This window comes from Mercenaria mercenaria, chromosome 4, assembly GCF_021730395.1.
Source record: "Mercenaria mercenaria strain notata chromosome 4, MADL_Memer_1, whole genome shotgun sequence".
Classification (NCBI taxonomy): Eukaryota; Metazoa; Mollusca; class Bivalvia; order Venerida; family Veneridae; genus Mercenaria; species Mercenaria mercenaria.
The window spans coordinates 4,647,729-4,663,375 of NC_069364.1; the positions used below are offsets into that span (position 1 = coordinate 4,647,729).

Below are 15,647 nucleotides of genomic sequence, written 5' to 3' on the forward strand. Positions count from 1 at the left end.
GAACCCCGCTGGAGGATTTTTTTTTCGTTTCCATTTCATTTTTTGTTTTGATTTTGGCTCTGTTTATTTATATTTATCACAAATCTTGCAAATACTTGAGCAGAAATCATTAATGTGTATAGTTAACCATTTTTGAACAAAAGTTTTGGGGTTCAAATTCAAAGACAAGGAAAAGCATAATTATGTTGCTTTTCTCCCTTCCCTTCCCTTCCACAGTCTTTTCACGTACATAGCAACTACTTTCTTAAACAAGAGCTGTCCGTAAGACAGCGCGCTCGACTTTTCTCAGTGCTTGACCCTGAATTAGAGCTTTGCCAGTAAAAAAAATTCCAAGTTAAAAAGGGACATAACTCTGTCAAAATTCAAATCAGAGTTATAGGAATTGTGTCTCCTGGTGTAGACTTTGATAGTAAATAACTATTTTGAGTTTCAAGTCAAAAGCCTTAATAGTAACAGAGATATCTGACTTTATCAAAAATTTTAACAAAAAAAAATCTAAGTTAAAAAGGGGCATAATTCTGTCAAAATTCAAATCAGAGTTATGGGGATTGTTTCTCCTAGTGTAGACTTTGATGGTAAATAAGTATTTTAAGTTTCAAATCAAAAGCTTTGATAGTAACAGAGATATCTGACTTTATCAAAAATTTTAACAAAAAATTCTAAGTTAACATGGGACATAATTCTGTCAAAATTCAAATCAGAGTTATGGGGATTGTTTCTCCTGGTGTAGTCTTTGATAGTAAATAACTATTTTAAGTTTCAAGTCAATAGCTTTGATAGTAACAGAGATATTTGACTTTATCAAAAACTTTAACCAAACATTCTAAGTTATAAAGGGACATAATTCTGTCAAAATTCAAATCAGAGTTATGGGGATTGTTTCTCCTGATGTAGACTTTGATAGTAAATAACTATTTTAAGTTTCAAGTAAAAAGCTTTGATAGTAACAGAGACATTTGACTTAATCAAAAACTTTAACCAAAAATTCTAAGTTAAAAAGGGACATAATTCTGTCAAAATTCAAATCAGAGTTATGGGAATTGTTTCTCCTGGTGTAGACTTTGATAGTAAATAACTACTTTAAGTTTCAAGTCAATAGCTTTGATAGTAACAGAGATATTTGACTTTATCAAAAACTTTAAGCAACGACGACGCAAACGCTGACGCGGGGGCGAGTACAATAGCTCTACTTTTTCTTCGAAAAGTCGAGCTAAAAATCGATTAATTTATAGAACTAAAGTTACACTTGGAAAAAAATGTTGACTATTAACTTGAGAGGCCCAAACTGAAAGCTAAGAAATTACCTTTAATCACATTCAAAAGGCCCTAGACTGTTAGGAGTTTGCTAACTAAATTGGATTTCTTGAATTTTGACCAACAGTGTTTGTGTTCTGGATAAAATTCTTGTCAAGAACTTCTTAGAATGAATTTGAAATAAGATTTTTACATGTAAATGGTTGTTTGTCATTCTCCCATACAAGAGGTTTACCACAGCTAATTAGTGGGACAAAAATTGTTCTTAAAGAGTGTCATTTGACAATAATGACATTTAAAAGAATTGCAATAGTCTGTGTTTAGGATAACATGATTATGTAAGTTCCAGTATCTGTACTACAAAAGTTTATTAATTTAGAAGAACATGAAATATCTATTTTCAAACATTCATCCGAAAAGAGAAAATTTTCTATCTAACTGGTTTCTATTATCATATGACATAATTAATATGATTAACCATATAACGGAAATATTTTATTTTTAATTAATTCTCCTAATCTTTGTGCTGTAGTAGACGTACTTCTTTTTATTTAGAATATAAATTTTGCCAAACTGAGTTTTAATTTTAATGTAGTCTAAGAATCATAACAAACTGATATTACATTCACGAATTATGGATTATCATTAATGCAAACAATAGTGTTAATAACTTAACAGAACATTAAACTTCATAAAAAGAATCTGTAATACCATGTATTTCCATAAATTTACAATAACACAACTTTAGATTTTTTTATAGGGCAATGATGTTGATTTATCAAGAGAACTCTGTCGTTCAAACAGCACCTAACAGGCTAATTTCATATTGGTTTCCTATCAATTATGATGTCCATTTTCTCTTCAAAATGATAAGTTTTAAAAGAAAATTCTAAGTTTGCTATGAAGCATGAATAGTGTCATGTCCGAGTTGATGTTGCACCAACATCATCCCAATGCGCTGATGCCATGCGGTTGAGATGATGTTACGCAGGATTAATGTGTATTTCTTTAAAAAAAAAACACCTATCTGTAACACATGAACTGAAAAGAAACTTTGCATTCCCAGATTCAGAAATTTGTATAAGAGAAACAATTTTACAGCAAACGCATGATTGTTGATGTGAATAACGCCGAGTGTCGGTATGTACCAAAGGGGGTATACTGGACAGTTTTAAATATTAGTATGTATGTAAATACCTCTGGTGCATTTTGGGACTAGATTCTGAGCACCCGAATATCACTATTATCTTTAACTCATTAACACTATTCTCCATCGTCCGTCTCTTGACACACTGAAGAATGATTAGCTCTCGTTCATTTAAACCAAACATTTTAAATATCAAAATGAAAATTTATGCAGAAAGAAGAAAGAATCCGTATGAAGTTCAGAACAGCTTTTCCCATTTGATAGGCAGAGCCTAATTTTATAGCAAGCATAGCGAGTATCTCACCTTACAGCAATGTGTAGGTGATTATAACAAAGTGTGCCGAATGAGGCAAAGTGATGTAGCTGAAAAACCTTCGTCGACGTCAGGGGTCACCATTTTTTTCTACTTCCATGGAAGTCAGGAAAAATTGCTTTTTTTTAATTTCATATTTGAGTTACAATCTCTATATTCATTTAGGTGTCTTTATTTTTAAGAAGTTATGTTATTGAAATAATTTCAATTTTGCTTTTATTTTACAAAAAGCGCACCCTAGCGGACAGGTGCTCACAGGCAATGCTTTATTTGCAGTGAATACAGAACTTCATTTGATTGCTGAATATTATCCATCACATTTAAAAATAATGCAAGAAAGATTTCCAGTTGGTAGAAAAAAATATTATTTTCTTTTAAGGTTCTTGTCAACTCTTTTGAAACCACACCCATAAGGTGATTTTTTGTTTTAGTTTTTTTATGCCACATATACCTTGGTTTATCAAATAAAATATACCAAACTATTCATAATAAGTAGAAGAAACTTTCAAGACAGGTTATATTTTATTGAACAGCACCTTTTGTCCGATATCATATGTACTTTGACTGTTCATGTTCTATTTTGTAGAAGATATCAAGCTTCTTTTTCAAAAGTATTTTGTCATTACTTTTATGATTATTGTGTGTCTAACATATTTCTCCAGGTACTCCAGGACTTAAAGTGTTACAAACAATGTGCATTTTAAACAAGAGGCCCATGATGGTCCTGAATCGCTCACCTGTCCCCACATGACCCAGTTTTGAACTGAGTATGCCGTCGTTTTTTCTATTATTTGACATAGTGACCTAGTTTTTGAACTCATGTGACCCAGTTTTGAACTTGACCTAGATATCATCAAGGTGAACATTCTGACCAATTTTCATGAAGATCCATTCATAAGTATGGCCTCTAGAGAGGTGACAAGGTTTTCCTACTTTTAGACCTACTGACCTAGTTTTTGACCGCAGTTGACCCAGTTTCGAATTTGACTTAGATATCATCAAGACGAACATTCAGACCAACTTTCATACAGATTCCATGAAAAATATGGCCTCTAGAGAGGTCACAAGGTTTTTCTATTATTTGACCTATGACCTAGCTTCTGAAGGCACGTGACCCAGTTTTGAACTAACCTAGATATCATCAAAGTGAACATTCTCACCAATTTTCATGAAGATCTCATGAAAAATATGGCCTTTCGAGAGGTCACAAGGTTTTTCTATTTTTATACCTACTGACCTAGTTTTTGACTGCAAGTGACCCAGTTTCGAACTTTAACTAGATATCATCAAGGTGAACATTCAGACCAATTTTCATGAAGATCCATTTAAAAATATGGCCTCTAGAGAGGTCAAAATGTTTTTCTATTTTTAGACCTACTGACCTAGTTTTTGACCGCAGTTGACCCAGTTTCGAACTTGACCTAGACATCATCAAGATGAACATTCAGACCAACTTTCATACAGATCACATGAAAAATATCGCCTCTAGAGAGGTCACAAGGTTTTCTTATTATTTGACCTGCTGACCTAGTTTTTGAGGGCACGTGACCCAGTTTCAAACTTGACCTAGATATCATCAAGGTGAACATTCTGACCAATTTTCATGAAGATCCATTCCAAAGTATGGCCTCTAGAGAGGTCACAAGGTTTTTCTATTTTTAGACCTACTGACCTAGTTTTTGATCGCAGTTGACCCAGTTTCGAACTTGACCTAGATATCATCAAGATGAATATTCAGACCAACTTTCATACAGATCCCATGAAAAATATGGCCTCTAGAGAGGTCACAAGGTTTTTTTATTATTTGACCTACGGACCTAGTTTTTGATGGCACGTGACCCAGTTTCGAACTTGACCTAGATATCATCAAGGTGAACATTCTGACTAACTTTCATGAAGATCTATTGAAAAGTATGGCCTCTAGAGAGGTCACAAGGTTTTTCTATTTTTAGACCTACTGACCTAGTCTTGGACCGCACGTGACCCAGTTTCGAACTTGACCTAGATATCATCAAGATGAACATTCAGACCAACTTCCATAAAGATCCCATGAAAAATGTGACCTCTAGAGTGGTCACAAGCAAAAGTTTAGGGACGCGCGCACGCACGGACGGATGCTGCGCGATCACAAAAGCTCACCTTGTCACTTTGTGACATGTGAGCTAAAAAATTACTAAAGTTGCAAAATGAAAGTGAAAGTAGAACTGTCAAAATGACCCAAAACTGCAATATTTCAAAAATATATTAGTTGATCAGTTCTCATTTCCCGGAGTACATAGGTAAATATGTTACACACAACAGAAACAAATTTTGTTTGATAAAGAAGTTTGATATTTTCTACAAAATACAAAGTGGACAATCGAAGAACATGTGTTGTATGACAAAATACATGTTACCGAACAAGGTTTACAGAAAGTATTTTCTAACCCTTCTCAACAATTCTGTGTATATATGTTAAGAATATTACGGGTCTGTCAGGTATGATTTCCAAAATGAAAATTTACATGAGGGGTGGTCTCAAAGGTGTTTACATTTTCGATATTGACATTATGGATAAAATCCCATTTTCCGGTATTAACCACCAGGGGTGGGTATTGCCACGAAAATTGGTATTGCGATATATTGCAATATTGTACGTGGATATTGCAATATACTGCGATATATTGTACCAGTTATTTAATGAACAAAAGCATGACGAATCATACTGTTTTTTTTTCAAATTTATTCAATTAAAATGAGTGAAATGACTAGTATCAACAACACGAGTGTTTGCTCGACCTTCTCAATAAATAAAAATACCAGTAAACAAAAAAATAAAAAGTTTTGACTAGATTATGGGGAGTATTACCGAATATTCAAAAGCGAAAGTAGACTGCGTCAAAATATTATTTGAATTATTGTGCGGCACTACATTCGGTTTACGGATACAATCATATTACACAGGTTGCTCAATTCAGTGATTATAAACGAGGAAAGTGGTATAGCTGTTGTATGAATAATAAATTCTAGTTGATAGAAAAATTACTAATGAGTCGCTGACAAATACGAAATTATATTTATCTAAATTTTCTTATTGGTTTTATTTTGTGGAATTGGGTCCGTAAAATAGCTGTAAACCAGTCTGCTACCTGCACCGGAAATGAAAGGAGAAAAATGAAAACAAAGTTGAATCGTGCTGGCTGCTAGAAAAGGATTTTTTTTGTGAATCTTCTTGGTTTACGTTAGTGTTACTTAATGTTATAAAATAACCGGTATTCGAAAATCATTGCAATATTGTATCGTCGAAAAAAAACATCGCAATAACCGGTCTACCGCGGTATATCGCCCACCCCTATTAACCACCAATAAACGCCCGTTCTCGGTTTTACGGTGAGGGGGGTATCAGCCATTACGCTACATCGCGGTAGTGTTTAGATTATCCTTTTTTCAAGTTTTAAACAAAGAAAATGAATAAAAAAGTATTGCAGATTATCATTAAACATTGTAATTAAGATGTAGCAAAAAATATCCTCAAAGTTTACTTTATTTTTGAAATTTTATCTTTTATTCTACACTGCCGCTTCCGTGGCTCGATACCGAAGGTGTGGAAGTATTTGCATTTTTCAAGGTTAACAGATTATTTTTGCAAAAAAGATGTTGCCGAGGTCGTAGAATAGTATTTCCATTGTTAGAAAGTAAGAACTTTCCTAAATCCTTATCTTCTGGCAAAAATAATTGCTAATATTGTACACGGTCTTTATATCGGTTAATCTTGCCAGCCCCCCTGACCCTATTTACAGAAATACCGGAAAACAGGATTTATCCTTAATGTCGATATGGTAAAAGATCAAGCATAATTTGGCCAGAAAATGGGAAAAAATGTCATTAATAAGCATAAAGCCACATGAACGCGGCAAATAGGTAATGACGTCACCGTGACACCGGCTTTCCATAAATTTTGCAACGTATGATATTCGCTGTTACAGGTATGTCAGATGACACTAATTTTTTTTTCTTTTCAAGTGAATAGCCATAGGTTCTCGCGAATTATTTTGAGCAGTGAATAGTTTCTTTGTCGTTTAAGATACGCTCGCTCAAAGACTTTGCCTTTTTCATATTATTATTTTTCCCTAAAGTATATTTAAATTATATCAATGATACGATATGCGGGAAAAATTGTTTCTTTCCTTTCGTTTTGAAAGATTTTTTTCTGTTGAACACCTGTAAAAATCCTTGCAGGTAATTTAGTTAGTAACAGACAGTCAGCTGATATGGACAATGGTTTTGATTATTAGATATATATATTTTATCAAAAATTTAAATGTAAAAGTTTGATAAAGCAAGGTTTTTTAAAAATCAAAAATACCGGCATTCACCGCCACTCCGGAGGCCGCCATTTTAGACTGTGCCTGATTTTTATAATTTGTATTTCACTTGTTCATACTTAATCGAACAATTAAGCAAACTGATCTGTCTAGCAATACATGCAGAGTCGTTAATATGTAGTAACGCGTGGAAGAGTCTAACAATTAAGCCAGGTGATCTGATTACGCTGGTGTCAATGTTATATTTTTACATTTCCATAAGAAGCATCTTCTTAACATATCTAGGAATATGTTGCCCGCTGTCACACATATATGTATAATGTAAAACACCATAGCATAATGTAGTAATTAGAAGAAGAATATCAAACTGTACAATGTATGTCGATACTTTATTGATATTCATTCTAGCATAAAACTGTTGTTAATGTCACTTTTCGGGGGTGTTTTAACAGGAGAGAAAACATGTGTTAACAAGGAGATTCTCGCACTCGCGTGCTGTTATAACACCTTTTTATATATGCCCATTCAGTGGCAAAGCGTAAACGCCATTCGGCCCCAAAACAGATAATTCAAAATGAAATGACGTCAACGTAAAAAAACAACACAGACTTTCCCGCGCATTTCGTGGAAATTTAATGACGTTGAGTGACAATGTATTCATTTATCAGTTTTTACTCGTTTTAAACTAGAATAGCATTAGCACATGTTGATTTTGTGTTATAACATCTGCAGAATCCGTCGGGATATGTTGGTACCCTCGCCCTAACGGACTCGGGTACCAACCAATCCATCGGGATTCTGCAAATGTTATAACACGAAAAAACATGCGTTATCCCTAAATTCTAATCCACCAGAGGTTCGTCTAAGTGTTCAACTAGGGAACAATGGTAGACCTCTGGTATGCGAGAATGTTGATATTATGCTACCACACCAGTAGCTCATTGGTTGAGTGTCCACTTTGAGGACAGATAGGAGGTAGGGGGTTCAACCCTTGTAGACCCGCGTAATACGAAAGACATGAAAGGTGGTATTGGTATATAGCTCGCTGACTTAATAGCCACCCTGTATTTAAAAAATCTGTAAGGCCAAAATAAAAATTCTTTGTTTCCGGTAACATGCTCCAAAAAATTAGGGTAGGTAGGTCAGATAATTATTTTTTTTATTTTTTTGGGGATTTTTTTAATTAAAGGCCTAGATTCACTACTATATAAGTGTACCCCCCCCCCCCCCCCCCAAATCCAATATACAACTCCCATCTTATCAGCTGCATATCAGCGATTATGTAATAGCAACTGATTAGAGGGCAATTAGCACAGCAGGGACCCCCAACTAGACCATGAAGATGTGTGCAGTGGAGTTGGAAGAAATCATTTTTTCTTCAGTAAATATGGAATGATAATAATAATTATTATTATTTTGATATTATGTAGATGATAATAACTATTACTTTAATGTTATAATAATGATAATAATAATAATAATAATAAAGTAATCATAATAATAATTATTATTATTATTAACATTATTATTATTATTATATTATCATTAGGATATTGTTATCATCATTATTATTATTATATTACATATAGGATGATAAAAGATAACAGTAATAATATTGAAAATAATAATGATAATAAAACACAAGTATAGTGAAAAGTTCTTGGTGCTGACAAACAATATTTTTCGATTTGGAAATTAATTTTCATGTATTCATGTTATCAACATTATTTGAATATAAAGTTATTGTGTTCCATCTATATTCAATTTTCATTTTCAGTATGGTTACAGAAAGGGACCTTTTTCATGCTTTGCTTTGTAACTTTGAAATTCACATTCTGTTTTCAATTTAGACAAATGTTATTTACAGTATTCTGCAAGCTTCAGATGAGTGAAAGTCAAATTTTTCAGAAATATCACAATTCTCCAGACAAAATTTGAAAAAATAAAAACATGCATGTTTCTTTAAGTTTCTGATTATCTCATTATTGTGAAAACAAGTTTCTGATTATTTTATTATTGTGTTTGATCAACAAATATTTTTCTTTACATAGAAATGTCAATTTTTTTTTTAATAACTTTAAAAGTTATCAATTATTATAGAATTACTTTGTTTCCCCTTCTCACTAATAGATACACTTGTCAGGCAGACTGACTCTCCAATAAACAATGGCCCTTGTTTATTGGAGCCATACTGTGATGGTCATTAGCCCCCAACTGTGCCAGTGAAGACAAAAATCCCTTGGCCAACTGCCAAAATCTAGGCCTTTAAGGGAGACTTTTCGGAAATTATTTTTGTGTCAAAAAATGAATACAAACAAGGGGATTATGCCTTTAGAGCATCAGTAAGTTGATTTCTAACATCATTGGCCATGTTTAAGCAAAAAAGTGCAGTTTTGCAACTTTTTGTTAAAAAGTTGAAAAAAAATATTCTCCATGGCCATAAAAAAATTTAGGGTCGGGCCAAAAATTTAGGGTAGATTGGGATACCGGAAACAAACAATTTTTTTACGCCTTATAGGAGGTAAAACTGAAAAAAAACAAGGACATATATCAAACAGGGAATGCCATGTTCCAAAAATAAAGCCTCCGCAAAACGAAACCCACAGCACGCAGACGTAAGAATCTGTCACTCTTTTCCTAGTTTGTGGCACAATGGTCCAACTCGTAACGTAATGATCACTTCCATTTCATTTCAGTTTGACATTATGTCCAACTCAGCCGCGTCTGAAAACAGGCGTAATGGTTAGTGATGCATATTCCTACACAAATAAATTTTAAGTTTCAGAGTAGAAGGAATGAAAAAGTATCTTAAATTCCGTTAGGTAATACAACTATTTCGTGAACCAAAACCTTCTTTAGCAGTTTCTGCATAAAACCTATAGAAAAATAAAACAGTCATGCACATAAGGCATTTAGCACAGTTTAAAACGTGCTTGATTTGTTCATTTAAAGTTTATCCCGGATGTTCATGAAAGAAAATGCATATGGAAATAGATATTTGTAGAGCATTCCCAAAACTAACTGCGCCCCCTCATTGCTGATTTATTCTTATACTTTTATGAACGAGATTTCATACTAATTAGGTCTACTGAGACACAATTTGAAATTATTGAAGCTTTTAATGGAACCTCGAGGTATCTTGATGATATTTTAAATATGGACATCCTATTTTTTTTTTCGGAAATGGTGAAACACATTTACCCAAAAGAGTTACAGCTTAATAAGGCTAATACTTCAGATTTAGAAGCTACATTTTGGACTTAAATTTAAGAATTGTGAAAAAAAATCTAGAAACGAAAATATATGATAAAAGAGACGATTTTAATTTTGAAATTGTCAACTTCCCCCACCTTGACGGAGATGTCCCTCGAGCAACATCATACGGTGTCTATATTTCACAACTTATTCGTTTTGCAAGAGCTTGCTCAAAGTTAGAGGATTTTAATGATTGAAATCTTCATATCACCAAAAAATTATTACAACAGGGTTACCGTTTTCATAAGGTACGGAAAGCTTTCAGTTTTACCAGATCGTCCGAACTGTTAAAGAAATATAATACTAACCTTAAAACACTTTTAAAACTTGGTCTTGCACACCTGGAATACTATGAAGGTGTAGTTTATAAAATCTGGAAAATTAAACATAGTCCTTATTTTAATCAGATATTTGTAAAATATGTTTAAAAGTTTATCAAGAGAGGACACGATACGAAAATCGTGAAGCACAGTGCATGTTTGGTAATTGACCCCTCTACAGTTAATCGCTATGCTTTCCTATTTGATGTTGCGATGACTAATAAAGTGTAAGACTCCTTGATGCTTTTCTCCTAAATCCTACATTGGAAAATTAAACATAGTCCTTATTTTAATCAGATATTTGTAAAATATGTTTAAAAGTTTATCAAGAGAGGACACGATACGAAAATCGTGAAGCACAGTGCATGTTTGGTAACTGACCCCTTGATGCTTTTCTCCTAAATCCTACATAAAACGGACGGAGGAAGTGGAATTTTGTCTTGCAGCTTTCTTAGTCGTGCCCTTAAAAGCTAAGCCATTGGTGCTCTGACTTCAGACAAGTTGTTGAGTACATTGGTGTAATTATACCTTACATTTACCATAATTTTATGTTTTACTTATTATGATCTGGTATTTTTTCGCTAATGTTAGAGCCTTTCTCTGTGGAGAATGTTTTTATTTAAATTGTGTTGTGTAACTTGTTGAAAATAGGGTAAGTGAGAGGTTGGCATCCCCCTAAACGCGCTTAAACCACCCGTTTCCTTTATATAGGTTACTGACCGTTCCAAGGCGGTGCCCCTATTTTCAACTTGTTTCCTCTTTCTCCTTACTCCCCCTATTCGCCCCCCCCCCATCCTTTCCTCTTGCATTTTCGCTCCCTTTCTTTGGCATCCCCTCCCCTTTTACTTTTTAGGTAAGATGGTTTTGTGTAAAACAGTTTAAATATGGAAACTAAGCAAATTAATTGCCAAAATAACTGTATGATTCAATATACTTGAAATATAAAAGTGTCTTGTTGAATAAAATAGAAAAAGTGGAAACTTCACAGGATGAGTCCATCTTAGTAGAAAGTAAAAGAAGAAGTAAAGCAAATATTTTTTGGAATGTTTAAATAAAGTTTCAATACCATAAGTACATGACAGTGCATTGTCTAAAAACTTAACATTCTCTTTCAGATACAGTGTTCCCTCTCTTGAGCAACATTTTACGGAGACAAGCATATTGTTTGTTGTAGAGATGGAGTTGTTATAGAGAGGGACTTGATCGCCAAGGTACTTTTGTATATTGATTTATGCCTTTGAAAAAAATATATAAAGATATTATAGCCAAATAACAAAAAAACTCATTTACATATTATATTCATTAGTCAGTATCAATTTCACATGTTTTTTGTCTTCTTCATACGCATAATGCAAATGATATCAGACACAGATGAACTGCAATAATTTTGAAGAATAAACAGTTTTAGAAAGGGGCTGATGGGTATTTAAACGATGGTTTTACACTTGAATTGAGTTAGTAATAGTTTGAATAGTAAATAAAGAACATAAACAACGTGTTCATTATGAATATTGTTGCTCGATTTCTCATTTAAATTTTGACTCAAAAACGTAAACAACTGATTCAATTTAGAAATCACTTTTCCCGTAAGTAGTGTCGACGAACGTGTGAACACTATTGTAATTGTAAATAATAGCCGTCCATATTTTTCTTTTGTTTGTTGATTGTCCTTTACATCGCTGATCCCCGTGTTACGAAAAATCATCCATTACATCCTACGTTAAGGCTGGGTACCATCGACATTCAACAGTACATGTATGCATTATTTTTCGGATATTCTCCTCCTGTTCCGTAACCTAACGGACATTGCCGATATTGCTCAAGAGAACCTCGGTACGTCATTTTTTGTGTCGTTTGTCGTTGTAGGGAATTTCCGTTCTTTGGATGGAAAAGTACGTTGACTTTGCTTGGAAAATTCAAAGAAGTGTACCGCTCAAGAGTCATTTAATTAGGGAGAGAATTCTGTATAGTAAAACTGTGTAAATAACATATGTATGAACAAGCAGCTTTCTGTTATAAGACTGTCCGTCCGAGTGCGGAACAGTCTCCCAAATGAAATCAGACGAGTTTATAACTGTAAGAACCTTTCAGGGCTGATCCACACCTGGGAGAAATGCCTATCAGGTGTTCGATGTGTGTTGTTTTAAGTTTTTTCTCCTCTGTTGTGTTCTTGAAGCAAACGTATAGATGTCTTGTGGTAAATAGGTCTCTGACGAAGTGAAAATCTAGAAACTGTATGAAAATGCATCTAAAGTGTTGAATTTTATATAAAATAAAGAACAATTTTATTGATATAAAAAACAAAGACAAATATCAAACAGGGAATGCCACGCACCAAAAACGCAGCCTCCTCCAAACGAAACCCACAGCACGCAGACGCGTGCACCACACACACACACACACACACACACACACACACAGCCAACACATTAAAACCTTAAATGTGTCTTGTGTCACAGTCTGTGTGTATTTTTCTTTGCTTTATGTCTGTTCTTTCGCATTTGTTTTTATCGTTGCTTTTATGTACATGTCTAAGACTGCTTCCCCTGTTGCCAGTCACTGATGCCCTTTGTGCTTTTATCTATTTGCCATAGAAAAGCCTATCTGTTGTCGGCTGGACGAGTACACTGGCTGGGCAGATTAGACGTTCAAATGTCAGTAAGAGCCAAGTGATCTGGTTTGCAGTAGAGACAGTGTGTTGTTTGTTTGTTGATGTTTTAAACATAGTTTGTTCATGTTTTAAACTTAGTCTTATATGTGCTTTAAACATAGTCTTTTATGTGCTTCCTTTTATATGATCTAGAGGAAGGTGCTAAGGGCTACACCAACCTTAGTAAAATGCTACCAGCATTCACTAAATCTTAAATGACTTTAAAAATATTCTTTTGCATTTTACTTGTCTTTTCTATATTGCTGCTGCCAAAATTCCCTGTAAACATGAAGTCATTGGGCCAACGACGGAAAACCGTTAATGGATAATAGTTGTTGGGCCACTGCTGACCCAATATTGATTAATAAGTATTGTAATACAGCTGTTGGGCCTATAGTGAACCAACCTTAAATTTCAATCAGAGATATCTCTGCATTGGCCCAATATTGATTTTCAGGGAAAGATTTACACAGAGAAAACATCGTTGGTCCAACATTGGCCCGTTAGAAATAATATTATAATAATTATATATTTTACAGGTTACTGTTCTATCACAAGCCCCTACAGCTTAACACGTTGTGTAGGTGTAACATGCAGTATTTAATTAAATACTTTTCTGCACCAATTTGTAATCATAGTTTGGACTAATTAAACTTTATACTTATCTGCAGCCATAATGATATTTTGAACTATTTCAAATCTATTACCTGAATAATCTAATTTGTGAAAAAAAAAATATTTGAAGAAAAAACTGCTATAATAAATATTTAATTTTGTACAATCATAAAATGTTTACAAGAAACCTGTTAAACGTCCCAGATTATGAACTCTCGTTAACCCGAGTTATGTAAGAAATCCCAGAAAATGTGGTTAATTTTACTCTCTAGGCGAGATTTCTATTTGTGTAGACATGTGAAGTAAAAGAAACTGTTATACATGTGATAGATCTAGATTTAACAACAACCCAGTCTACTAGCTATAAACTGTAAGTAAAAGTTTTTGAATACCTTTTATAAAGTTGTGGAATCTGATAGAGAATGTCATTTATAGCCTGTATGCATGTAGTACCCATGTGACTTGAACATGTGTTAAATACTTTTATCTAAAACTGTCGGATGGAACTAGTGTTGAGTATCTAATTCTGTAAATAAAAATAACTCATATTTTTATTAATCTTAACATTATTTTTCTCCGTTAAATACAGACAAAAAGAAATTCCATACATTTACGCAAGTTTACGTCTAGAGGTTTATGTGCATCTGTAGTTATTAATTGTTATCAATTTGACGTAGATGGTTAAATCATCATTGTGATTTTCGATTTTTTACAGGGTGCTGTTCAAGAGAGTAATAATGAAGCGCCCAGCACTGTAGTGCACAGGAAAAAAGAAGAGATAGAAAGCTGCAACTTCAGTGGGAACAGAAAACAATCAGACAGAACTTGAATGTATAAGAAAAATGGTTGATTTATAAAAGACTGGAATCAACATTTGACATGTTGCAGTGATGAAATGTTCGGTTATATTTCTTCAGGAAACTTGCAAACAAACTTTAAATAAATAAATGTTAGATTTCTTCTTGTTAAATGTTAAACAAAATCACAATTATTTGAAAATAAAATGTGTACTAAATAATATTAGTTTTAGGGGTTTTTTTGGAGTTTTTTTTTTCAAATTCATAATCGTTGGGATAGCTTTGGCATCCTTCTTTTGACCAACAAAGAAACAGAGTTGGCCCAACGTTGGACCAACCATGATAGACGAAAAATGCTGTTGGTCCAATGGAGGGCCAACGATAAGTGTAGGATACCAGTTGTTGGCCCAACAGAGAGCCAAAGATGAGTGTAGGATACCAGTCATTGGCCCAACGGTGTACCAACCGTTGGGCCAATGTTGCGCCAATTAGCAAAATGGCATTTGGCCAATGTTGGCAATCTTCGTTGGGCCAACGAAGAGTATGTGGTTGGGCCAACGTTGGGCCAATGCCTGTCTGCTATCTGGGTTAGCACCTTTCTATTCAATAAACTCACTATGTAGTGTATTATATGTATGTCATTTCCCTTTTTACTTATGTACTTATTTTTACAGGTTTGTGCTTATATGTGCTATGTATGTAAGTTTCTTTATAATTATTTAACCATGACATTCTTAACCGCTGTCATTTCATTTATGTTTTAATATGCCTAACTTTCGCTTATCTTTCTTTTATCCGCTTTATTTTTGTTATTTCTGTTTTCTTTGTTTGTCGGGAAATAGCTCATGAGCTAATGTTTTTTGTTATACTTTATCCGACGTAAAATAAAGATTCTTGTATCTTGTATCTTGTATGCTTATATACAGCAGTGTTGCTGGTCAATAGTAAGTAACATGTTCTGTAGAATGGTTTGCAGAAAATACGCAATCAGA

General features: G+C 33.8%; 1 protein-coding gene across 1 annotated transcript in view; it reads right to left on the reverse strand.

Annotated features, from left to right (window-relative positions):
• Positions 1–7,099, reverse strand: part of LOC123550869 (nuclear pore complex protein Nup205-like) — a 63,393-nt gene extending 56,294 nt beyond the window's left edge. Inside the window, exon 1 of the mRNA XM_045339324.2 lies at positions 7,060–7,099. Within this exon, the coding sequence (XP_045195259.2) occupies positions 7,060–7,090 (31 nt within the window). The 5' untranslated portion in view covers positions 7,091–7,099. The remainder of the gene's footprint in view (positions 1–7,059) is intronic.
• Positions 7,100–15,647: the final 8,548 nt, after the last annotated feature.